This window comes from Leiobunum rupestre, chromosome 9 (genome assembly GCF_980474605.1).
Source record: "Leiobunum rupestre chromosome 9, qqLeiRupe1.1.hap1, whole genome shotgun sequence".
In the NCBI taxonomy this organism is placed as follows: domain Eukaryota; kingdom Metazoa; phylum Arthropoda; class Arachnida; order Opiliones; family Sclerosomatidae; genus Leiobunum; species Leiobunum rupestre.
Window position 1 is genome coordinate 23,458,886 of NC_143392.1, and position 24,484 is coordinate 23,483,369.

Genomic DNA, 24,484 nt, shown 5'->3' on the forward strand with positions numbered 1-24,484 from the left:
GATTTAAGCTGAAATTTGACACATAAGCAGTATTTTATGTAACCAGAAATATAATAAAAGTGGCCATTTTGCAATATGGCGGTCAAATTCTATAAAAATTATATTTTTCCAACGGCAGTAGTAAAAATTAAAATCCCAAAGATAAATAAATTCTATTAATGAATTCAGAATTCTACAATAAAATATCGGGCACCATATTCCAATAGGATGGCAGTTTCGTGAATGTTTCTTAAAGGCTTTTTAAGATAAAAATTCCAACGCGTAATAAATTACTTACGTGTAGTTTTACAAGTAAAATATCGGTCGCTTGTTTTTGATCGGGCAACAGAAATACCAAAAATAATATTAGAAGGAAAATACTATTCCAATATGGCGTTCTCCTCATGGAAACTTATGAGTTAGTTATTTGGCCCATGGTTTGACATCATTATGGCTACCGTTTCATGAAAACTTCTTAAAACTATGTTTTTGTATCAGTAATGATTTCTACAAGAATAGAACTTATCCGAAACGGACATTTCAAAGCCACTTCTGTATATAAATATTCTTCAAATGCATGCCACTCTAAAAGTGTAAGAAATGGATAATTTATAGCTTAATACGTGTTATATTTTACGCCAAAAACTCTTAATAAAGCGTCCTTTGGAAAAAAACATTTTTAACATAACGGGAATTCTGACCAATTTAAACGGGCTTTCTGTCCAATATATCTTTCTTATCTTTTTAAATAGTTCCTGGGTACTCTAGGGGGCTCTATTTATGAATTATTTAACGGTTTGCTAACAAGGTTAGTCAACTATCTAGTCAGTCTAAAGTCCTATTATTTTATAGCAGAGCTCTTTAAACTTGAAGTGATCCTTTTATAGCAGTAGTGATTTTAAACAAGTTGGCAAGCCAAAATATACCTCTCCTCGGAAGAATTGTCCCTAGTGGTATTAATTTCTCGAGATAACCCTTAAAGATATATCTCCGCAATTTAGAGTTATTTGTTAAAAATATTAACCCATTTCTATCCCGCCCGGTATAAAATTTTAATTATAATTAAAATAATTGAGACGAAACGACCAATTTTAATTTATTCAGAATATCATAAGTTAAGTAGTTACAACAGTAAGTTAGACGTACTATAACAATGCACAATTGAATTAAACCCTTTTACAGAACAAGTTTATCAGTTAAATATAATACGAAGCAAATTTTAATGAAATATCTACAGAGGCTTTTTGGAATTACTCGCTTACGAAATACTTGCCGCATCTTTAACGCTCATTTTATTTCAACACTCGCCCTTGATGAAGATACCGTAGATATCTGGTAGTGGACGACTCGTTCACTTCCTGTTGACGTTGTGACGCATACCACATGAAAAAGACCAATGCCGTCCAATTTCCAATATCATATAATGACTCGCACACCCAAGAAATCATTGACTGCGTTAGAAATCGTAGATATCCAAATATCCACACCAAATGTATTTACAAGAAGCAAAAACCTTACCATCAACAAAGCACAGAGAGCCACTTGACTAACCGCCAGCTTTTAAAGCAATTAACGTTAAATTATCTCCTTTGAATTAACAGAACTATATATAGGTCGTTAAGAAAGTGGACCACCCACAGGGTCTACCCTTTAACCCTCTAATCTCGGCTGACTGCGCTAAAACAAGATTTAACCTTTAAAAAATACCAGATTAGGCCTTCATAAATTCATTAATAAAAAAAGACTTTATTACCTATTATGCTTACGATGCCTGTCTTAATTTCAGTGAATCTAAGCAGCTATCGGTGGTTCTGTGGTAGAGCGCTCGACTGCCAAGCCGAATGGTCTGGGTTCGAATCCTGGGTGGCGCATTTGTTTTTAATCAATAGAGAAACGCTAAATTAGAATTTCTTCGATGCAATAATTCTAATTTCAATTCTATTTCAATTAAACCAAAATTTCGTACTTTATTAAATACGCTTCCGATAAAGCTGAAGGTCTAATTTTCAATAAGGCGTAACAAGTGTCGGTGGTTCTGTGGTAGAACGTCCGCCTGTCAATCAGGAGGTCTCGGGTTCAAATCCCGCCCGATGCGATCGCAAATTGATACTAAGACGAATACCGTGTACAACTGGTGGAAACCCTGCCATTGGACGTTGAGAGGTAGCATTACACTCAGCACTCGGTCCGTCCCAAAGTCATTAAGAAGAAGTTGGAGAGAAAACGCCCATATAAACACAACAGACTCAACATGCACAACCATCAGAACACAAACACAACAAACTCAACACTCACAACCTACGCATAAACATTACAAAAACGTAATATACCAAACCGTTACGACGGTGAGCGAAAAAACACCATCCAAACCAAACCGCAAATGCATCCATTAACGCTCACCGTCACACGGTGGTTTTGCCAACCCTTTGAGAAACTGCGTACGCAGTGATTACACTTTGCACCGAAAATGCGAACGCGTTCGCAGTCCTGACAGACAGACACACCCACAGACCCACCCACAGACACACCCACAGACCCACCCACAGACCCACCCACAGACAGACACGGTCGTTGTATAACCCCTCCTAGGGGACTTTGTCTCCTCGGAGAGGTAAAAATCATTTAATAGTCGGCCATTTTCCAAGATGGTATCCAAACTTTAACTATTGCATCCCCGATACTTTTTTCCTTTATTAAAAAGATGTATTTCCCGTTGTCATTGCAATTTTTGCGAATTCCGGTCTCAAAATATAGTTTTGAACAATTTTTCATTAAAAGTGCGCCATATTGGATAATAGCGTTGCTTTGACGCCATTATTCAATATGGCGACCATTTCATGAAAAATTGTCATCCGAAATTTTTTCCCCTGCAGAAATGATAATATTAACGAATTATGTTGCAAAGATATAATATTTAATAAATTTTCATGAAACAGCGGCCATATTGGAAAATGGCGGAGGAAACTTTAAATGTATTTTTTGTTATGTCAAATACTACATGCCCAATTTCAGCTTGTCTGGATTTAGCTTTAACTAAACCAAATTACTTTTAAAGGACAACCAAAGCTTCGGAAACTAAAACGCAGAATCTGCTCAAACTGCACCGTGTCTACGAAGATTTACTTTTAGCGGAGAACACCAGCGCCACTGGTGAACTCTCTTAGAACTAGATCCTTCCACAGCTTCCCCCTTTCGACAGTGTCACGGTGCGGTTTAAGCAGTTTCTGCCGTGTAGTTTTCCCCACACCACTTTTATTTCCCTTTAAAAGAAAAACAATCGAACAAGAAAATAGTTCAACACGGAACTATGTATAAAATATAAAAAATAATATGTTAGGGGTACGTGACCATGATGTTACAATGTCTTCAACCAGTGATTTCAATCTGAGCTGACCTGATGAATAATTTTACTCTTAAACAAAACGTAAAATCATAAATATATAATTTATTTTCATAGGAATATACAGGATGTCTGCATTTGATCGGCCCAGGCATTTTTCTCAAAAACTATACTTTCTAGAAATGTGAAATTTTCAGTATGTACTCTCTCGGGAGAGATCGTTGTTATTTGTAAATTTCTGAAAATTCGTGAAATTTTTCATTGTTTTAGAAGTGTTGGTTTTTGAAAGCTACGTGGTAGACGAAAAGTTTCAATTTTGTTTGTTTTTCACGACCAATTATTTCAGTGACGAAATGTCCAATTTTCACCATACCAATTCCTTCAACGGTTTTCGAGTATGCTCTAAAACTTGCTTCACATTTCTAGAAAGTATAGATTTTGAGAAAAATTCCTGGGCCGATCAAATGGAGACACCCTGTATAGTGTTGTAAGTCGGCAAATTTTCCGTATTTTTCCGAAAAACATTTAAAAAGTTTTCATTCCATGATAAGTCTAATATATGGTTTGCAAATTTAAATAAAGCGTCATTTTCGCCTCTTTTTTTTTCAAATCTAAAAGTAAAGCTAAACCTCTAGACTAGTTTAAACTGAATATCAATGTAACACTATTTATGTTTTGTAGTATGTTTACTTATATTAGACATTTTATATCGATAAAAAGTTAAACATTAAAAACCCTTAAAAAGTAATTTATGTTTAAATTTATTTATTTTTCCGATTTGCGGAAACTTTTCTGGAAATTTTTCCGGAAAAATAACAACACAAGTAATATATCTCTAAGGAATAGTTTACTCTTTACTGAGAGCTAGCGTGGTGTTCGGTTTAGAGTCCGTGTCGTTAATAATTCTTAGTTAACGTTTTGTATGTGAAGAAATGAAAATTTAAAACTTACGGAATAATATATCATCATAAATAACTTAATACCTCTAAGTATGACATTAGGAAATTTTTTACTACATCCCTTTTTCACAGTGACGCCAAATTGTTTTCTAATTAATCGAACCCAACTTTCGTTAACGTGATATTCCGGGAATTTGGCACCACCTTTTTTAGGCCTAATGCGTATTAAAGGCGGATGCACACATAGCCTTCGCGCGCGAAATTTCGCTGGCGAAATCGCTTGCGAACCGTATGTGTGTTTTGGGCCTTTAGTCTCACTATGGTTCAAATCACAAAGAGGGTTAAACTTCCGGGTTACAGAGTTTTACTGATTTATCTTTGGTGAAGAAAGGATGTAGTAAGAACGAGTCGGCCAAGGCCGTAATATTAGTTCCACATGGATGAATTAATTAATTATTCTCTAAGCCTTGGCGCGTGTCAAAAGGTTAAGCATTACGTCAGACGTAAGCTTCTTTATCTGTATTGTAAGTTTGAGCTCCGTATCTCAAATCCACTAGGAACTACGAAGAAAATTCGCATACGCTCACTAACCCTTGGCGCGCGTTAAAAGAGTTAAACATAGGGTCAGACTTCAGCTTCTTAAATGTATAAAAAGTTTGAGCCCCGTATCTCAAATCCAGTCAAGACTGCGTAAAAATACTAAGCCTTCGTTAATTTAAAATTAAGTCTGGTAAAATATCCGCAATACCTATCCTAATACCTTCATCAAGTTTCAAATCGCACGCGAATAGCGTTAAAATTAGGCCAAAACAAGCTAAGCCTTGGTTAAATTACAATTAAGTCTGGTAAAATATCAGCAATGACCATCCTAATAACTACATCCAGTTTCAAAGTGATATCTCAAATCGCACTCGAATAGCGTTAAAATTAGGCCAAAACAAGCTAAGCCTTGGTTAAATTAAAATTAAGTCTATTAAAATATCCGCAATGACCATCCTAATAACTACATCCAGTTTCAAAGTTATATCTCAAATCGAACTCGAATAGCGTTAAAATTAGGCCAAAACAAGCTAAGCCTTGGTTAAATTAAAATTAAGTCTATTAAAATATCCGCAATGACCATCCTAATAACTACATCCAGTTTCAAAGTTATATCTCAAATCGCACCCGAATAGCGTCAAAATTAGTCTAAAACAAGCTAAGCCTTGGTTAAATTAAAATGAAGTCTGGTAAAATATCTGCAATCCCATCCTAATAACTACATCCAGTTTCAAAGTTATATCTCAAATCGCACCCGAATAGCGTTGGCCATACACGGCTCCGTTAAGTAAGTGCCAAACTTATTTGTTATTTGAGGCCATACGCGGCTTCGATAAGCAAGTGTCACACTTATTTGTTACTTCTGGCCATACGCGGCTTCGATATGTAAATCACGCACTCTAAGTGTCACACTTATTTGTTTCTTCTGGCCATACGCGGCTTCGATACGTAAATCACGCACTCTAAGTGTCACACTTATTTGTTTCTTCTGGCCATACGCGGCTTCGATACGTAAATCACGCACTCTGCGTAAGGCAAATACGAACGTCAGCGGGAATGTGGTTTATGCGGCGCCCAAGGGCCCCTAATTTTTCTAGGGCACCGAAACCTGGCAAACCATTAGAGCTAAAGTAAATACGTAATTTAAAAAAGAAATTAAATTTTTAAGTCACTCAGTTGGGTAATAATCAGCGTGCGTAAATCAACGGCCACAATCGGAAAAGTGGGGCTTTTGCGCCCCCTATTCCCACGACAGAGCTGAAACGTGCGCACATTGTAGATGTATAGCGGTTATATAGATTAAAACTTAAACGGAATTTAAAAGTCAATCGTATCCAAAATTACAAGACTGCGTATTTTTAAAATAAGACTGCGTATTTTTTTTAGAAGTAACTAAGGGGGTCGGATAGAAGGGGCTGGCAAAGCGCCGCTAACTAAATTTAATCCGTGAAACTTGGTTGTGCAGATAGTGGCAACCATATTAAGCATTCTTAGAAAAAACGGTGGGGTTATGTCACCCCGTTCAAAAGATATGGAAGATGTTGCAAATGTGGACGACGACGACGCCGACGCCGACACTTCACAACATTCTAACGAAAACAATAGTCCCACTCTATATATACATATAGATGTGGAACTAAAAAGTGCATGAGCAAGGCTTAAAATGTCATACTTAGGGGTATTATGTTACTTATGATATTATCAAGAATGTATATGTTTAGGTATAGGGACTATTTTTAGCGTTGTTCCGAATCCCCTTCACGCTCGAACAGTAAGCTCCTCCTCCCTAAACAAATTCTATCAGCCCGCCATTTCATTGGTTCCCTAAAACTGACGTCTTCCGCCTCTTCCCTTTTTTATAATACACGATACTCGGTCATCATGGCGGTATAGGCTTCGTGCTTAGTTTAAATTTTGGTCATAAGTATCACCACCTACCGACCGATTTTTAAAATGAATATGAAAGCTGTCTGCTCGTTCAAAATTATCTCTGCACAACAGCTGAAAGTTCCACCGAAAAACATAGAAATTCAAAAGTCGTCTGCTATTTCTTCACATAATTAGTTGACTGATATTAAGGCAGATAGCGCTATATTTCCTAAGCTCGAAGTATATTTTCCAAGTATAAACAAATACATTCTAGATATTATAAGTAGTAAAAACGCGAACAAGTAAAGAGACCAAGAAGTGGGGGAGAAAACTAAGCTTTATATTTTTCCCCATTAAAGCTTAGTTTTCTCCCCCACTTCTTGGTCTCTTTACTTGTTCGCGTTTTTACTACTCACTCTCTAGACCATTGGTGGTTCTCGTGTTTTTGCTCTAGATATTATAAACTTTATAAATAATCTATATTTTTGTAAGAAGTTCAGTTGAATTATCCAATAAGAGTCGATCCTACGTTTTTCTCTAAAAAAACGTTTAATTATCGGGAAAGCAACGGAATTCTCTTGTTCTCGAGCTCCTTGTTATTGAAACTCGGTCATGCCCGGTAAACTAAACTACAACGCTAACCAAGAAGTTCGTAGTAACCACCTTTAGGATTTTTGTAAAGCTTATTACAATCTCTCCTTCAATTTGAAACTGTAATATCGCCGCTATTAAGACGACGTTTTAATGGACCTAAAAATCTAAATTACAAGCAATCATTTTTCCCCTTTCGCAGTTCCAGAAACGAAAATTCCGATGGCAGGAAAATGTTTAGAGACGTAAGTATATACCGTAAAAGAAAAGAATTTCTTCTAAGTAACATTTAAAATATACGTATATATCTTTTATCGTGACATTGTATAGCTGTTGCACCTGGTAAAAAGTTCCCTGAGGCATCAGCGAGAAATGTTGGAGAGCTTCAAAAAAATGCAAGAAGAATTTCAGCAAAAGGAAGAAGAGGCTGACGATCATTCGGCTGAAAGCGAGAAGTAAGAAAAAAGGCTACAAAATTACCATAAACAATGCTCCGCTCTATTGTATAATGATATACTTCCTCGATAGACTCTCTCTGGATCTCCTGGGCCGCGGGGCTAATTGCTACCATTAACATATTTTCCATCTCTCAACTACGGGCTTATTTCAAACGAAGAGACATGCATAATGTATTAAATGGAGAGACCCGCGTGACAAAAAAACCAAATCAGCCCGTCGTATAAGATTCCTCTCTCTCTCTCTCTGAAAAATAGTCTAACCTATTAAAATGTATAATGGGGACAAAAATATTTTGGGAAAAGGTAACCGCTTAATCGGCCTCGCTTTTGTAATTGTAATATATTGCCAAATTTGTTTCTTAAATGGCGGCGGGCTCTAGGCCGAGGCTTAAATTTCGCGTCCCTCCCGCCTGATCACTCTCGGCCCGGCCGTCTTCCCCTGCCGGAATGCCCGACCAGAAGTATTGAAAAATATGTTAAACGCGAAAGTTATACGGAATTTTAATTAGTTTTTGCGTGTAGAATTTCTATATACTTTGGCGGGGAGGGGGAATGCGAAGGGGGAGAAATAAATTGAAAATTTATGAATAATACTTTTTCTAAACACGATCGAACGATAAGACGGGAGAGGCCATAATACCATCTCGAGGGTCTCTTCGTTAATAGTTAGGCGTGGGCAAAAAAAGATTTTTTCACTCGGTATCGGGAAAAATATTAAAGTAGAAGTAATTTCCACAATTTTTTTCCCGAAAAATGAACCAAATACCTCAATCTTAAAAAATATATATTATTTATCTCTGGCAGAGGCGAAGATAGACGAAACGATAATATTCATACGGAATTCCAAAGCATCCTTAGTCAAGAAATAAATCGTTTCTACAACGTAATTTTGCTTAAAGACCAAAACGCCTGCCAAACCATCGAAGACAAATGGAAGAGGCTGTGTCGGAAGAATTCCCAACACGCCATCAGCGCCGGAAGAGAACCGCTCGAGATTCTGAGGTGAGTGATCGACACGCGTTTTTCATCTTCACGCGGGTGGGACGAGTAATTAATAGCGTTTCCGGTACCTCAAATCAGGTCGCAGTTCGCGAGGGTTCAAGCCAAAGCCACTCGATACGTCGCCCTCCAAGATGTGGAAGTGGCGTCTTCTTCGGAAAGCTCTTTGTCCGGGGACAGCGGCGACGAGACGGAAGCCATCTTCGATTCCAGGCCCAACGTCGATCTGTCCGACCACTGCTCCTTCGCCGGTCACTTGGCCGATTTGCCCCGCGGCGGAGGAAGCAAGAGCTCTCTGGCGACGTCCTTTCCTAGTTGCGCCTCTCTGTCCGCTTTCGAAAAGACACCTAGTTCCTCCGCAGACGTCAAAAAGAAACGCGTCAACCCGAACATGGGTGTCGTAACTAACTCTTCGCGAGTGACCGCCGTGGCTCTAGCGGACAGTAGGCCTTGGTCGTACCACGCGCAGCTGCCGCATTCCGACGTCGATTTGAGAGTTCTTTTCGATCGCAATCCCGAATTAAAACAAGAAGGAAGAACTTGTTCCGTCTTGGAAGTCCTGGAACCGTCCAGTAGCGAGAACGAAGAACTCAGTCAAATTGACAAACATTTCGGCACGCAAAAGACTAATAGCGGCAAGGCGCCCGCGGGTTCGAGCGCCGAAAGCGCGAATACTTCGCCGGTGACCAAACTGGTGCGAAGTCCACTAAGAATCAAACCGCAAGCGCCCAAAAACCTCAACGAACCTTCGACGTCGAATTCAAAAAACGGGCCAGGTAGCAGCGTCTGTAGCTTGGGAGGCAAAGACAAGCGCAACATCGCTGACTCCAGTCGCTGCGCCTTACCGTTGACGCCATCAAAATCGCAACAAGCCATTACCATCACTTTGACCGCGGGTGGAACCTCCAGGGAAGTAGTCAAACTACCCGACGGAAAGAGGAAAATCCAAGTCTCCCAACACGCGAGTCGCGCCTTACCTTCCATTGAGGTTCACAAGGATTTCGGTGGAAAAACTGCCACAGCGGAGTCCAGAGATAGCAAGTTCACGACGGATACGTCTTCGAACGACGCGTCAAAGACGAAAGAGAATGAACCCCACTCGGAACCGGAATCATCAGTCCCCGGAAGTCCCCAAATTTCTTTAGACACCGGAAGTGATAGCTGCACTAGTAGTAGTTCACCCGAGAATTCCGACTCTACTGGACGTAGCGAAGTCGTTTCGGGCGCCAGTACGCAGTCCGGAACGGTTCTGAAGAAGAAAGGGTTCCTCTTGAAATTCTCGTTGAAAAATCGTTGGTCGTCCAAACAAAAGCAAAGAGGATCGAAGAAATCCAGCGAATCTAGCGGCGTAGATGATAGTCTGAAGGACGGTGTCCTCGTCCTAACGTCCCCCCACCAAGACGGTTCGTCCAACTTGGCCGTGGAAGCTCATTCCTCCTCTAGTCAAGATTCACTGTCCGTAACGTTGGAATCCTCGCTGATTCTCTCAACGACGGACGACGCCGACTACAAGGGTACTGCCGAATCAACGGAAGCGGTTACGAGTACGAGTGACGGCCAACACGCCAAGAAGATGGAACGTTTCTTACCACCTCCACCGCCTCCTTCCGTCAGGAGAGAACCCCCGCCTATGCCGCCTGTTGACGAGAATGACCCGGATTACGAACGGCCGATGGACATCTCACCCAACAACGCCGTTCTACCAGATATACTTAGCGCTTCGAACCTCATCTCGGTCTCTAACAAAGGATCTTCCGACGCCAACAAAGAAGAATCGGAAGACACTTTGAGCAGCAAGGACCGATACTGTTCCGCTTCCGAAATCTCGAGATTGTATTGCTCAACGGGGAAAATTGACTCCAGACCACCGTCTTCCGCTTCCAGAATAGACTCTTCATTACGATCGGACGACACTTACAAAAGCATCAGTTTTCCTCTCAGCAAAATGTCTTCCGCCTCCACCGAGCTTCTAGTAACCCCAGATTCATCTACGGCTGGACGACAGTCTCCGGCTCCCAGTGAAGTATCCAAAACCGAAAGTGCATTATCCCCTCCGAGCGACGTGTCCAAAACTGAGAGCCATCGCCACACTAATCATTTGGGAAGAATTGACGAAATCCTAAACGTCAAGAAGAATGAAAACGATAACACTCCTACCACCATATTGGACATATCCCAGGTGTCTCACTGTCAGGATTCCAATCAAGACAGCGAAGAAATGAAGGAGTACGAAACCATCCCGGAAAGCGTGACATCCGATGAGGTAACTATAAAAACTCTTTACCAACAAACCAAACTAACACTAATTTCTTCTTTTAAACAATAGTTTAGGCAATCTACAAGTACAAACAAGAAAAGACTGAATAGACCCTGGTAAGTTCAAACTATATAAAAAAATACAACATACTTTAATTAAAAGCTGCGAAAAATAATTTTAATAAGGTATGAGGTATCTGATGACGAAGATATCTTGACTCCGGGAAGATTCAAACCATTGGGTGGTCAGAGTACTTCCGAAGACGAAGACAATACAGTATTGAGATGACCCTAACAGATGAAACGACATTCCGAAAACAAATAATCATACCCGGTTTGATACTTAAATTATTAAGGGCCTAAATAGCTGCGGACAATTTTACTATAATAATAATAATTAACTTTATCAATCTTATTAAAAAAAGGCCAGCATCTTAAAAGAAAAAGAAATTGAGTTTTTGTTTATGTTGTGTTTCATACATATTTTACAAGGTTGTTGTATATTTATTTTTTTTCTCGCCCTGTTATTGTCATTTGGGTGAAGAACGAAAAGACGGGTAATTTTTTACGTTTTTCTCAAATATTTTGTCCTTATTAATTTTTGAGCCATAAATTACCAATTTAAAAGGTTCTGAATTTTGCCCCCTCGCCCCATTTATTTTCTACAAGGTATGTTTCGTGCCAATGAAGTAATTAATAGTCATGACTAACTTAGCTATAAAAATTATATATTTTTTGTCATTGAATATGTAAAGCATTTTTTTTAAACATACAGCACTACAAACATTCCTTGTAAAATAAAATGGTCTAAAAAATTGCCATATTCGATGGGTCAAAAATGTTTTACTATAATATTACACCACGAAATTTTGGTAACCATAGTTTATAATAAGAAAATAAAATGTTTTCCGAATAAAAAAAAGCTTACTGATATTGACAATTTATTTAAAAGTGCAAAAAGCAATTCACACTTATTTTACACAAACATGAATAAAAATGATAGAACAGAAAAAAATAAAAACATCCTAGGATAATGTAGGAATTTCTACCTAATAACATGTTCAAAGCCCTAAATTGCACTTTTACACAATACCAAAGGCATTTTACTCCTGATAATACTTTGTAAATATAAAACTGTAGTTTGGTGTATATTTTCTTTTAAAAAAGTTGCTACAAAAGGAATAACACAACCACTTGCGATATTTTTTTAGAGATGTACACTAGCCTGCCATAGTTTAAATGCTAACTCATTATTTGCTATTATTTTGACCCAAAATTTGGTTTAAATTGAAATATAATCAAGATTTGTGCATGATTTAAGGCCATAATCGAAACACTGCTTCCCAAATTTAACTGTTTGTTAAATTACACTTAGATAAACATTAATTTTAACCTTGATCATTTTTCTTTGAGCAGTTATTTAAAAATTTTCGTAAATATTTTTTTTCAACACACCAAGAAATAATTTCAAATATTGAAACAAAAAAAATGCCATTATAGTATTTAACTATAAAAATAAAAAAGAAAGGCATATATATATATTTATGTATATATGTAAACGTATAAATAATTTCTTCTGTACAATAACCGACAATGAGAAGCTAAATTTAGCTTTACTTTAATAAAAAATAACAATGCCTATCATTAATTTGAACATCTACAGGCTAAAGTAGATTATAGCAAGTGTTCTTAAAAGACTTGTTTCGAACAGGACTGTTGTAATCTTCGAAGGCTAAGCGTAGATTCTTCAAATAATGACTATAGTTTAAGGAGTTTTAGCGACGAGAACTAGTCTTTTTCAGCTGCTCCTCTAAATCTTTGATGCGTTTATCCTTATCCGATAACTGGTCCTTCAAAATCTTAATCTCGCTTATTTGTTGTTTGTAAGCTTTGCGAAGCTGCAAATTTGCAACTTTATAATTAGATTTTTAGAGTCAATTAATCAAAATTAATAATATTAGATTGAATGATTTTTGAAATCCCAAAGAAGTGTCTTAAAACCAAAGATAACGTAGCAGAATCAAAAAGATTAACAACCATAGTTCAACCATTTATCTCATAAGAGATATTATATACTACTGCCAATACTAAAAGCCAGCCACAACAATTCAACACACAATTACAAACACTGGGGAGGGGTGGACCAAAGACAGGCTACAGAAGATGTATTACGAACCTCAAATTCAGACTTCGGTCCCTCATGGTTTTCCACCTCAGAATCACTGGCACTGTCAGCATCTTTAATAGTGACGTAAGTTGCTACAGGTAGTACGTGACTCGAAACTATGTCACATAACATAACATTACTCGTGTTTTCTTTCTCAGTCGACCACGGAAATTTCTTATCCACCACGATGGAATGATTCTGCTTGTTGCAATTCATACTGCACACATGATTAAATGAAGAAAAATTAACAAAAGCATAACACATCTGTGAGAACAATATTTCATACCTTTCAAAGAGATTTTGGTCCCCATTCGTGTTGATGAAATTGTTCTTCTGCACAGATCTGTAATCCACCTGGTTTCCCTGAGATAAGAAGATGAATTTCTGTTCATTGTTGCGGTCAGACGTGACGAGAGAGTTGTCTTGCTTGTACATGACGGGTTTGTGCGTCTTGGCCCCGGCTCCGCTCTGAAATAAGCACTAAGTGTTTGTGGGGGGGAAGTAGAGAAATATTCGTATTACAAAAACAGAGAACCAAAATCCTCGCTCAACTATCCATTTTTGTGCTGCTTAAGTCTTTTTATTGCGGCATGCAGTGCTGTGAACGGCAGAAGCAAGCGAGGCCTCTGTTTCATTACATTTCGAAATATCGATACATTACCTTCAGGGATATCAAAATAGGATTACGGTTTTTGCCAGTCAGCCATTCCTCCGCAGTTAACGCCGGTGTAGGCGCACTTGTGTCCGGAAACAGGTCATCTTGAAACTGTTCGGACTATAGGACCAAGAGATTTACTTTTTTATATTCGTATTTCTTATACAATTGCCGTCATACCTTCCGCGGAACTATCATGGAAACTGGTTCACACAGAGTCTTTATGGCATGTAACTTGTAGAATCTAAACACTTCACACTTCATCACATCAAGTCCTCTCTTAGGCATGAAGCCGAGGCCCCTTTGTGGAGACCCCGACAAATATTGGCTGAGATAATGACACCAGGGAGCTTCGTTCACTATCTCGTAGTAACGGATGTTACCGTCTCCCTAAACTCCGTAGAAAATACAGAACGGTTGGTTTTCACTAGACTCTTGATGCAAAAAAATTGCATTAGGTCTAATGCAGATTTTTTTGCAGTGACACCTTAAATGAAAATCAGCGTTATTCGTATAACAACAGAAACTTACTTTTCCAGCAATAAAAGCCAGTTTTGTATCATGGTCGTAGTAAGGAAACAATACCCCTGATGAGGAATCAATATTTTCAATCCTCAATGGTTTGGTTAAATCGTTTTGCGACCAAATCGCCCATTGTCGATCACTAAAGCGCGAAAATCCAGTCGTCAACAGCCTATTTGTGTCTCCCAAATAAACAACCTTTGATGCTTTCGACCCTTGATGGCACTCTCCTTCCTTCACAGATAAGGCATATTACTTAAATCAGTTGCACAATGGGGCAAGTCATTTCAAATGGAAATAATTACCCTAATAACGGTTCCCTTTCTCGGATCAATAATACGAAGTTTTTTATCTTTACAAGTAGTTGCTAGAAGACTTCCATCTCGGTTTAGAGACATGGAATAAATTGAATCTGTGTGGCAGTCAATGGTTTGCGCCACTTCACCTTTGCTGACATTCCAGATTAGAATCTGTAATTAGTTTTTAAATAATTAACTCAATTAAATTTTCGTAGTAAACAGGGTTTTTGATATTTTTTATATTTAAATCGATTGTTAAACATTTTCATTGGGAAGTTTATAATATGTAGTTAAAACTTAAATTAATATTATCTAAATTTAAAACAATTAGCGATATAAATCCGACAACACCGATAGTAAATCGAGTAATCTTACCAAGTAGTCAAAGCCAGCACTGAAGAGAATATTTTCGGCGGTGGGATGCCATTCTATATAACCAACTCTTCGTCGGTGACGGCTCAGTTCGATCAGTGGTTCTGCTAAGTTAGTGTAGCTTAAGCCGCCGTCAGGAATGTACCATAGTTTAATCTAAGGGGTTTATTCGAAGATCCTTAGAACTTAATAATATACAAATGTGATAGACCAATACACATATGATAAGGGAAGTCCTTCCACAGGGGTATCGCCATTAGAGGTCGCATTTAAAATACAAGCCTCACAGATGGCGCCCAGAGTCAAATGAATTTTAGAGTCCATGGTTTCTTCACCTGGGTTTACCTTTTTTGTTTTTATATGAAATATCCCTTAAAACGGTAAAGTGGCGCCATCTAGTATGGCTAAAAGCATTAAAATCGAACCTCTAGGGGCTTCCCTCAAAAGCTTTTGTAATTTGGTCTATTGAAAAATAAAACTAACAGTGCAGTCGTCAGAGCTGGAGGCGATCACGTTGTCATTAAACGGGTTCCATTTCAGGTCTAATACGGGACCTCGATGACCAGTCACCTTCCCCGCGTTGACCTCCAGTCGTCCAGTCTGTAAGAAATTTAGAACATTTTACTCATTTATACCCGGACAAAGGTTCTTCCTGTAGTATCTTTGAATATATCTTAGAAATAATTTATATGCAAATAAGGACCACTAGCTGTTTTAACAACACTCGTTAACAGGTTATACATTGTTAGCTAATGAATATATTTAAAGCAGTCTTTCTGGTTAAGTAATATTTACGGGAACCGTTTCCTTGAGTAAGATTTTATGGGAAAAGTGCCAAGGACAAACAACAAGACAACCTTATAAAATCCAAACTCGAAGATAATTTTTTAAATTCACTATTTTTCATAACAACAAGTCCTTGGTGGTCTAAGTATTCATAATATCAGAAGTACATTGAAAATCCTATAAATATACATTTCGTTGTCATATTAATATTTCAAAGCAGGAAATGTGTGTACGGGGAAGTACAACAATTAATTAACGAGAAAGAGTTGAAATTTCAGTACGAAGTTTAAAAGGGGTTTTCAACCCCATCCATCGGGTTTTTCTTATCAGTAATAATTGCTATATGGTTTAATAGATAATATAGGACGTTAGTGGTTAGCACTAGCGTAATTAAATCAATATGGACAGATGCTTAATCTACTATTCTAAAGCGTTTCTATAGAGAATATATAAGTAATTCTAAAGGTCTCGAAAGCTAGAGATTAATATGACCGCGTAGATCCGGTGATGGCAACAATTTTTTACACATTTTTATTTTTCTTAGGTGGAAAAGCATGATGGACGGCGCACTGATACTACCCTATTCTATACTTATTTTATGGAATGTGTCTAAGTAATATACTCTTCTTCAGTTTTTTATACACGTGTTTACGGGATGTCTATTATAAACAAGCAGCGCCATTAAATTTTTGGATAGATTACAATTAAAGATATTATAATTAGATGGTACCTTTTCGATGGGTATAACCAGAAAGGAGCCTCCACCGGCGGTTTCAGTAACCTAAAAGAAAACGTTAAACCATAAAAAGGTCAAAGTATATGAAAAATCCAAAAAAAAAGTTTTCTAAAAACGTTTCCGAGATATGCAAATACAAAAATAGTATACTGACCACCGCCAAAAACTTGGGATTGACGGCGCAGAAATGGCTATCGTGCGCATTTTTGGTGATTTTCAAACACTCGTAGCATTCGTCCTTCCGGACCGGACTTCCGTACACATGGCGAAACTTGCTACTTCGGACGCCTCGAAACGTCGCCTGCCCAAATCAAACCCGTTCTAATTTTAGTATTAAACAAAATCAATGAAACCCACCCCGAAGCGGATGTCTTCACTGACCCTCATTCGCGGCTACAAAATTTTAATTTAAATTTAAATCTAAAATTAGGTAATTAGTTTGTCTAAAATTGATCGTACGGGGAAAAATACGTTATTTGACGCTCTATCGAACACGCCATCTATAAACATTCTCGAAATCACAGTCTCAGTGGGTCACGCTAACGGCTGAACGAACCGGTTAATTACAAATAAATTAAACAAAACAAAAAATACCTGACCATTCAAATTAAATGCGCCAACTTAGAGAAGGTAAATTTAAAAGCAAATGTGTCCGAAATTTGAGCTAGAACACTTGGATCGCTAATTTTTCATCTGAAAATATAGTGATTCCGATATGACCAAAACAGATTGGATGCTTTTAAATATCTTCCAATTTGAGGAGAGATTAATTTTTGGAAAGCGGCGACTACAATATTCTATCAGCCAAGACTGGTTTTTCGGAATTCAGTTTGAAATAGAAGGTAATTTTGACGACTAGAAATCGGAGAGGTAGACTGATTAATGCGAAGATAAGAACTAGTTGTAACCAATTGATACCTTTACCAGAACCAAAATACTTCTGATAAAGAATATTTCGAACTGGGAAAACAACTTTTTCCTTTATCAATAAGTACAGATGGTACCTATATCTCACGTATTGGAAATATCAATACTTATCATTACCAGAAGTATATAAGATTTATCTTACGAGAAAAGTAGTATCTACAACCGTACAGGGTTCGAACAAAATTTCCAGAATTAGTTTCCCTGACTTTTCCAGGTTTTCCCTGACCAATTTTGTAGATGTAAATTAATTTTATTTGGCCGATTTTTTTAGGTCATTTTCAAATTCCCTGCCTTAATGAAACGATTTTTAAAATCCCTGACTTTTCCAGGTCTTGCGGTTCGTGTACGAGCCCTGACGTAAAAATAGAACGTGTATCTCCGCATGCTTGAGGCAATTTAAGACGTATCATGGACGCCAATTTAAAATACAATAGGGAGCTAACAGTTCTACGTCTCACGACGTCACCCATGCTTTTTCCTATTGAAAAAAAATTATACCCAACATGGCGGCCAAAGCCAAAGCTACGGAGTGTTAGCTCCCTATTGCGTGAAATGTAAGGATATTTATTTACAAACTATATTTTTCCGATGCAATAATTTAGAAATTACGATTTTATTCAAATGACGTTATTGATGTAGCAGTGGCCGGCCATAAATGGAGAATAATTTTTTCCGTGGTCAAATAACATTGGCGACGTCACACCTTGGACGATTTATTTGAACAAGCACTATTTTTCCTTCCAAAACGTATTTTGAAAAATCAGCAGAAAACAGCGAAGGTACACGTTCCAAGCGAGAAACATCGATAATATATGGAGATGAATACTTATCTCCGAGATAATTACAGACTTCTGCTATTACGTAAATAACTTTAGCCAAACTACCGTAGTAACGGTAACATAAATTACACGACTATGACGTCACATGGGGGAAAGTAATTTTTAAATAGTACGATAAGCAGCCACGCGATTAGCTAAGTCTTCTATAAAACGTTTCTAATCTATTTATAAGCGTAACGCAACAAAAAATCATAGGAATATAAAAAAATAAATAAGCTGTGTTTACCTGGACACCATCTCTGTCCATTGTAGGCAAATACTTCAGAATCACCGCTAAGCGTTAAAAAAAATGAGAAATAATAAAAATAAATGCCATAATAAAAAAAGCTTCGAAGATATTGAATCTGATAGAATGAAGACCTCAATTTTCGTAAGAAATTATCATAATCCCTATATACAAACCGATATGCACATTTTATATCAAAAGAAAGCGTGAGTCGTGTCTAATTCGCATTTCAAAAGACGCAAATTTCTAGATACGGTTGATTGGTGTTCGTGAGCGTATCTACTACACACACAGCACACGACTTATTACACAAGCGAAGTACGGATTTTTTTATTCAATTATACACATAATCTCAACAACGTCGTCGTAGGCGAACGACGCGATTAAAACAAAACCGTGAAAATAATATATTACGGAAATTGAGCGGACTTACCCATGCGTGCGACCGTACGCGAAAACTGTAGACATGCAAAAAAGGGGCTAGAAATTACCGATTTAACGAACCAGAAAAAGTAATACTAGGTTGTTTGAGAAAATGGTACAGAAATATTTTCAAAGTCATACGATACGGCGAGACGGACGAAAACTAGGCCTATCTCGATGGGTTAAGACGGCGTTAATACAATAACGCGCGCGAAATAAGTTTCTTCCGAGGAAAAATATTGATAAAAAATAAATTCATGGTTTTTGGCTATGTCTAACCTACATTTTTATAATAAGAAGGGGTTTTTTTTCGTGAAGAGTAATTATCAGTTTGCGCCCCGGGCCAAATCAAGGGCCTCCCCTCTTGAAGAAGAAGAGATGATTTTTATAATGGCGAAAACTGCGAAAGCCCGCTAAGGATAGGCGCTTTTTTATCACTGCAAGCGCAATTAAGGGAATTTAATTATTCCAATTACTTTATTATTTACAAACGTATGAGAAGGAGGTCTGGGTCAGCCCATTTAATGAAACGGGGTTAATTATCCCTTAATCTGAAAATTATAACTTGTGAACTCAATTATTTACGCCCCTTACGCGCCCATGTCGCCTTTAAAAAGTGACAAAACGACAGAAATTGGAAATTGATATATTAGATAAAAAAAAACTATTAAATACGAGGGTTGTCGAGGATTACGTTTAACACGAAAATTTATTATGAAATTTATATCGATTTGAAGGTTGAATAAAAGTTAGGTGCTAATAATTGCGTAAAAATATTTTCATTAACTTTATATACAGGTTTAAAGGCCGACTACATAATTTACTGTCTTTCACTGGTAGCTGGCTACTTGCATAGCATATGTGTCTTGCAGCGAGCCCACTTCCAGTGAAAGACAGAGTAAACCGAATAACTATGTAGTCGGCATTTAAGATAAAGTAAGCCGTAAAATGTTGCACCCTCTAAATGGAATAAAACCTTTAATATTTCTGTCGTAGTCCCCCCCCAATAGTTCCAAAATAGGCTGCTCCCACCTATGACCTTTAACATATTCGACACTGCTTCGTAGTTTGTTGCGGATGTAATCTCAAAATCCCGTACACATTTTTAGTGTAACTTACAAGGAGATATCCCGAAGTGTAACCCACCGATTTTGTTCAAACTCGGGGGATTGGTAGACCTTCATGTAACTTGAAAAATCCTAAAGGGAATTTATTCAATGGGCAACCGTTTTGCCATGGCAACGAAGTGTTTTTTACAACACAAAATATTAAATTTTCCCATTGAAAATAACATGGGATTTTGACCTCAAATTGATCAATAGTTGATCAATTTTGATGTTTTTTTTTGTCAATTTTTATCTATTTTTAACAATTTTTGGCATTTTCGAAATTTTAAAATTTGTTCAAATTTTTCACAGGGGGGGGGGGGGTCCTAGGAATCGGTCAGAATCCCATGTTATTTTCAATGGGAAAATTTCCATTTGTTGTTGTCAAAAACATTTTTCGTTGCCGTGGCAAAACGGTTGCCCATTGAATAAATTCCCTTTAGGATTTTTCAAGTCAAGGTCTACCAATCCCCCGAGTTTGAACAAAATCGGTGGGTTACACTTCGGGATGTCTCCTTGTTAGATACCCGCCTAGCTATGCGAATTTCGTGAGATTCATTACAAGAGATCAGTTCAGATCGGTTACTTGCCATAATGTATCACATACACTTTGAAATAAGATTGCTGGGTGAGGGGTAAGCCTAGCTGATTATTATTATTAGATTACACTAAATAACTGATTACATTCAGGTATATTAAAACTACGACTTGAATTACCTCGTTGGAAGCACTACATTTGAGGCCCTTTCAGCCTCTTTGGTAAAGAACGCGTTGGCAGTTATAGACCCTTTACAGTAAAAAAAAAAAAAACCTCGAGAAAAACAGTCCCACAGTTTAGAATGCAATATCTAATTTATTCACGTTCAAAGTAGTTATATACTGGACTTATCTTTTCCGCGTATTTTGCCTATGATATGTTTTATATCTTCCGTAGATAAGGGATAGTCGGAAAGTCTATAAAATATTAAAATTGCCAGACAAATTTCTAGCAGCTGAAATATTATTCACGTCGTGAAACTACCAAGAAAATGGCGAAACATTAGAAAAAGGTTTTCGACATTTATCATTTGAAGTTATTTTTAAGGGAAGTAAAAACAGGGTTCGTACGAAATTTTCGGATTTCAAATCCCTCACTTATCCAGGTTATCCCTGATTAATCTTTGGTGAGACCCCGACCTTTTTGGTAATATTACTGCAAATTTTCATCATTTCATGTTTTCATAGGTAAAAGTTCAAAGTGAAACAATATTTTTTTAAATATCCCAAATCATTTTCTTCTGTGACGCAAAGTTTTTTTGCTAATAAAATCCCTGACTTTTTCACCAAATTGGAAATCCCTGCAGGTTATCCAGGTTCTGTACGAACCCTGAAAAAGTGCTATTAGCGATAATTTTTATTACTTTGGAGGTAAGTTATGCTGGTCAAAAGGCAATATTGAATGAATAATGTGGAACTTTTTTTAACCATTTAAATAAGGTATTTATTAAAATGTACCCTTAAGTTTTTTTTTTCCATTTTCTTTAAGAACCAATAGGGACCAAATGTTAAACCAAACAAAATATTTACTCGGTCAAAATGATCTCAAAATTAATTTAGTTTCAATTAACATTAAGGAGATTCTTTTTTCCCGGATTTATTGAAAATAGGGAATTTTAGGTACTATATATATATCGATTTTAGGGTAGAAGATAATTAAGGCTTTTACGTATTCCAGAGACGTGGTGGAAACCCAAAGTTACGGTATAATTTTAATTAATATTAATTTGCCTTTCTGATGTACGCGAATTATCAACCATTTCGCCAGTTAAAATCAATAAAATAATAATTTTAAATCAATAACCCTGTCATAAGGTAACCACGAGCATTTCTAAAAGTACAATGTTCTTAAATTTGATATCGCAATCTTCAATTTTCCAAATGACCAAAATATGCAGGGTTCGAATTAAAAAAACCCATGTTTTTTTTGGGTATTACCCACTTAAAAAACCCCATTCAAAGTTTTGAATTTTAAAAAACACGAGTGGAAAATTTTTAGATGTTTATTAGTTTAGAAATTTAAAAATATTCTTACAACTTGTAAAGAACTTAAAAAGACTAACTTACTAAGAGTAAGAATATTATTACTTTTATTATCTAAACAACCTTATATCTAAATCTTTATAGAGTAATGGCACTGTGACTTCCTAGTACGTCACCCATGCTCTTTCCTATAGATAAAACATTTGCGACCAAAATGGCGGCCATGGCCAAAGCTACAGAATGCTACTACTCTATTAGACTATTAGCCTATTACCAGTGTTTTGGTTCAGCGCGGAAATATCTATAGACTTTCACATGTTTCATTGCCTTTTCACATGTAAAATTGTAAAATTAAATTGTTATTATATTTAATAAACCTAATATATTTAATAAACAGTAATAATTTAATAAACAATAATAATTTAATAAACAATAATAATTTAATAAACAATAATAATTTAATAAACAATAATAATTTAATAAACAATAATAATTTAATAAACAATAATAATTTAATAAACAATAATAATTTAATAAACAATAATAATTTAATAAACAATAATAATTTAATAAACAATAATAATTTAATAAACATAATATATTTAATATTTTTAAAATAAAAACCCATAAATACCTAATAAAAACCCATAAATACCTAATAAAACCCTAAAAAACCCACTGGGCTGGGTATTTAAAAAAAAGGGTTTTTTTTTAAACCCTGAAAATATGTAAAAGGGCCACACTTGAAGTAAACTCAAATTAAAAAGGCAAAATAAATCATCGAATTAACGATTATTTTCTAGTAATTGTTTCGCTTTTAACCATCAGCGCGTTGAACCGCAACAAAAAAAAGTCCATAATATTCCAATGACTTTTGACATGATATAAAAACGATTGTCTTCGTGGGAGGTTATTGGTCTTCGTTAGAACAATCGAACAATACCGATTGAGCAGTCTGGGAAATTATAGAAACAATTTTATCTAAGCTAACGTCTTCCCTAACCTTGACGCCGCCCGCCATATGTAGCCGACGCGACCGGTCAAGAATGAAGTCCCCATTTTTAACGTTCCAATCAATAAAAGTCTGTCGTATTATATTGGCGTGTCGGAAATTATTGGGGCAAGGTTTATTTAAGCGTTGGAATTTCCTCTCCAATTTAAAACCAAACCGATTTCCCAAAAAACAGACAGCCCGCGAAACGATAGAGAACGTCATTTTGAAAATAAAAAAAATCCAAAAATCAGATGATTCACCTGGTCGCCGTGTAAAATGATTGTAATTAAGAATACGTGGGACACGAACCCGAACGTGGTGGCGTATAGAGTTTCTTACCCCGAGGGACAAAAAAATGTGGGATTTCGTTATACACGGGGGAGGAGGGGGTCACGTAATAAACACATCTCCCTAAATATTTCTTTTAGGTAGAGGCCCTAATGGCATTCAGCATTAGCGACGAAAGAAAAAGGAAGTACACCCATGTAACACGCGTTAGAGTAAGAGTACAAAGAGAATCATACACTATATGACGCGTTTACGCGCATCCCCCCCCCCCCCCAAACAAATTGCATTCGGGGAGGGTAAATTCGTCTACGACCATTGTGTGTTTTAGGATTAATAATAACGTATCAACACATTTCATCAGCGGGATAATCTTACATTTCATTTTGCTATGGCTCCGGAAAAAATATCACGCGCATTACTAAGTGGTTTTTCAAAAACAGTACTCCCGTAACCGTACCCTTTGTACTGCGCCAGTCAATGGCCACTGCGGTTACGCGAAACAGCGGGAGGTTAAAACGGGGAGGGGTATAATTACGCCTAAAAATATCGCCCTTTGAGTAAAGCTCCGTCAATACCAACGCCCGTATTTGTGGCGCCGACTTTACACTGTTCGAAATTATAAAATCGTTATATTTACACGTACTTATAATAGCAACTGTTTAGTAGTTGCTAAAAACGGCAGGGGAGGGGAAATAAGGCGCATGTGACAGACCTACCTTGGCCGATTGATATGGCCCTGGGGTGCTGTCTTTAAAATTTTGACAGGTCAAAAAACTGGTTACACGAAAATAAGTTCAAACGCGAAAAATAATAATAAATTGAAACTCTTACCCTAGAAAATGGTATGCCAAATGCGGCGATTGTATCAATCATTTCTTCCAAAGACAAACTCGTTGTAGAGCTTGCTTGTGCGGACCAAGAAGAGTCGGTATCGCGTTCCCTTAGGGCTAAGCCTAAAGGAAGTCCTAATTCTGTCAAAATTATGAGCGGAGAACGGCGTTCGCACAAAATTTCGAATCTTCTCTCTGCCGATTGCGTCGAGCATTCACGTATCGAGTCCGAAACCAGTCTACGGACCGCGACGAAAGATTCGTGCCTGCAGCAACGAAAAGGGGCTATTTAATATGTTAAAAAACCTCCGCGTTTCCCACTACCGCTCGCGCATCGACCGATCATATCGGGAATGTGGCCTTA

General features: G+C 37.1%; 2 protein-coding genes across 5 annotated transcripts in view; one reads left to right on the forward strand and one right to left on the reverse strand.

The window, feature by feature from the left end:
• The window catches only part of LOC149926913 (uncharacterized), a 28,980-nt gene extending 17,338 nt beyond the window's left edge, over positions 1-11,642 (forward strand). Inside the window, exons 7-12 of the mRNA XM_090158698.1 lie at positions 7,421-7,463; positions 7,549-7,673; positions 8,481-8,678; positions 8,757-10,938; positions 11,002-11,048; positions 11,118-11,642. Of these exons, the coding sequence (XP_090014824.1) occupies positions 7,421-7,463; positions 7,549-7,673; positions 8,481-8,678; positions 8,757-10,938; positions 11,002-11,048; positions 11,118-11,220 (2,698 nt within the window). The 3' untranslated portion in view covers positions 11,221-11,642. The remainder of the gene's footprint in view (positions 1-7,420; positions 7,464-7,548; positions 7,674-8,480; positions 8,679-8,756; positions 10,939-11,001; positions 11,049-11,117) is intronic.
• Positions 11,643-11,859: 217 nt separating this feature from the next.
• LOC149926914 (coronin-2B-like) lies at positions 11,860-24,451 on the reverse strand. 4 transcript variants are annotated; one of them, XM_090158177.1, is made up of 13 exons: positions 24,122-24,451; positions 16,623-16,769; positions 16,463-16,513; positions 15,430-15,546; positions 14,950-15,102; positions 14,581-14,745; positions 14,285-14,509; positions 13,934-14,143; positions 13,760-13,873; positions 13,385-13,578; positions 13,239-13,315; positions 13,108-13,169; positions 11,860-12,829 (listed from the first exon to the last, which is right to left on the reverse strand). In XM_090158177.1, the coding sequence occupies exons 1-13, from the start codon at positions 24,161-24,163 to the stop codon at positions 12,707-12,709; spliced, it is 1,680 nt and encodes a 559-aa protein (XP_090014303.1). In that variant the 5' UTR covers positions 24,164-24,451; the 3' UTR covers positions 11,860-12,706. The 4 variants fall into 4 exon arrangements, with proteins under 4 accessions (XP_090014303.1, XP_090014302.1, XP_090014301.1 ...); XM_090158176.1 differs by adding an exon at positions 18,461-18,507 and having other exon boundaries at positions 13,108-13,315; XM_090158175.1 differs by having other exon boundaries at positions 13,108-13,315; positions 13,385-13,566.
• Positions 24,452-24,484: the final 33 nt, after the last annotated feature.

Bases quoted from the DNA above. Each gene is read 5' to 3' on its own strand.
- LOC149926914 (XM_090158174.1), bottom strand. From the start codon at position 24,163: ATGATTGATACAATCGCCGCATTTGGCATACCATTTTCTAGG. The intron at 15,547-16,462 runs GTACCATCTAAT...AATTTCTTACAG, and splicing joins TGGTTATACCCATCGAAAAG to ACTGGACGACTGGAGGTCAA. The intron at 14,144-14,284 runs GTAAGTTTCTGT...TACGGAGTTTAG, and splicing joins TGGCTTTTATTGCTGGAAAA to GGAGACGGTAACATCCGTTA.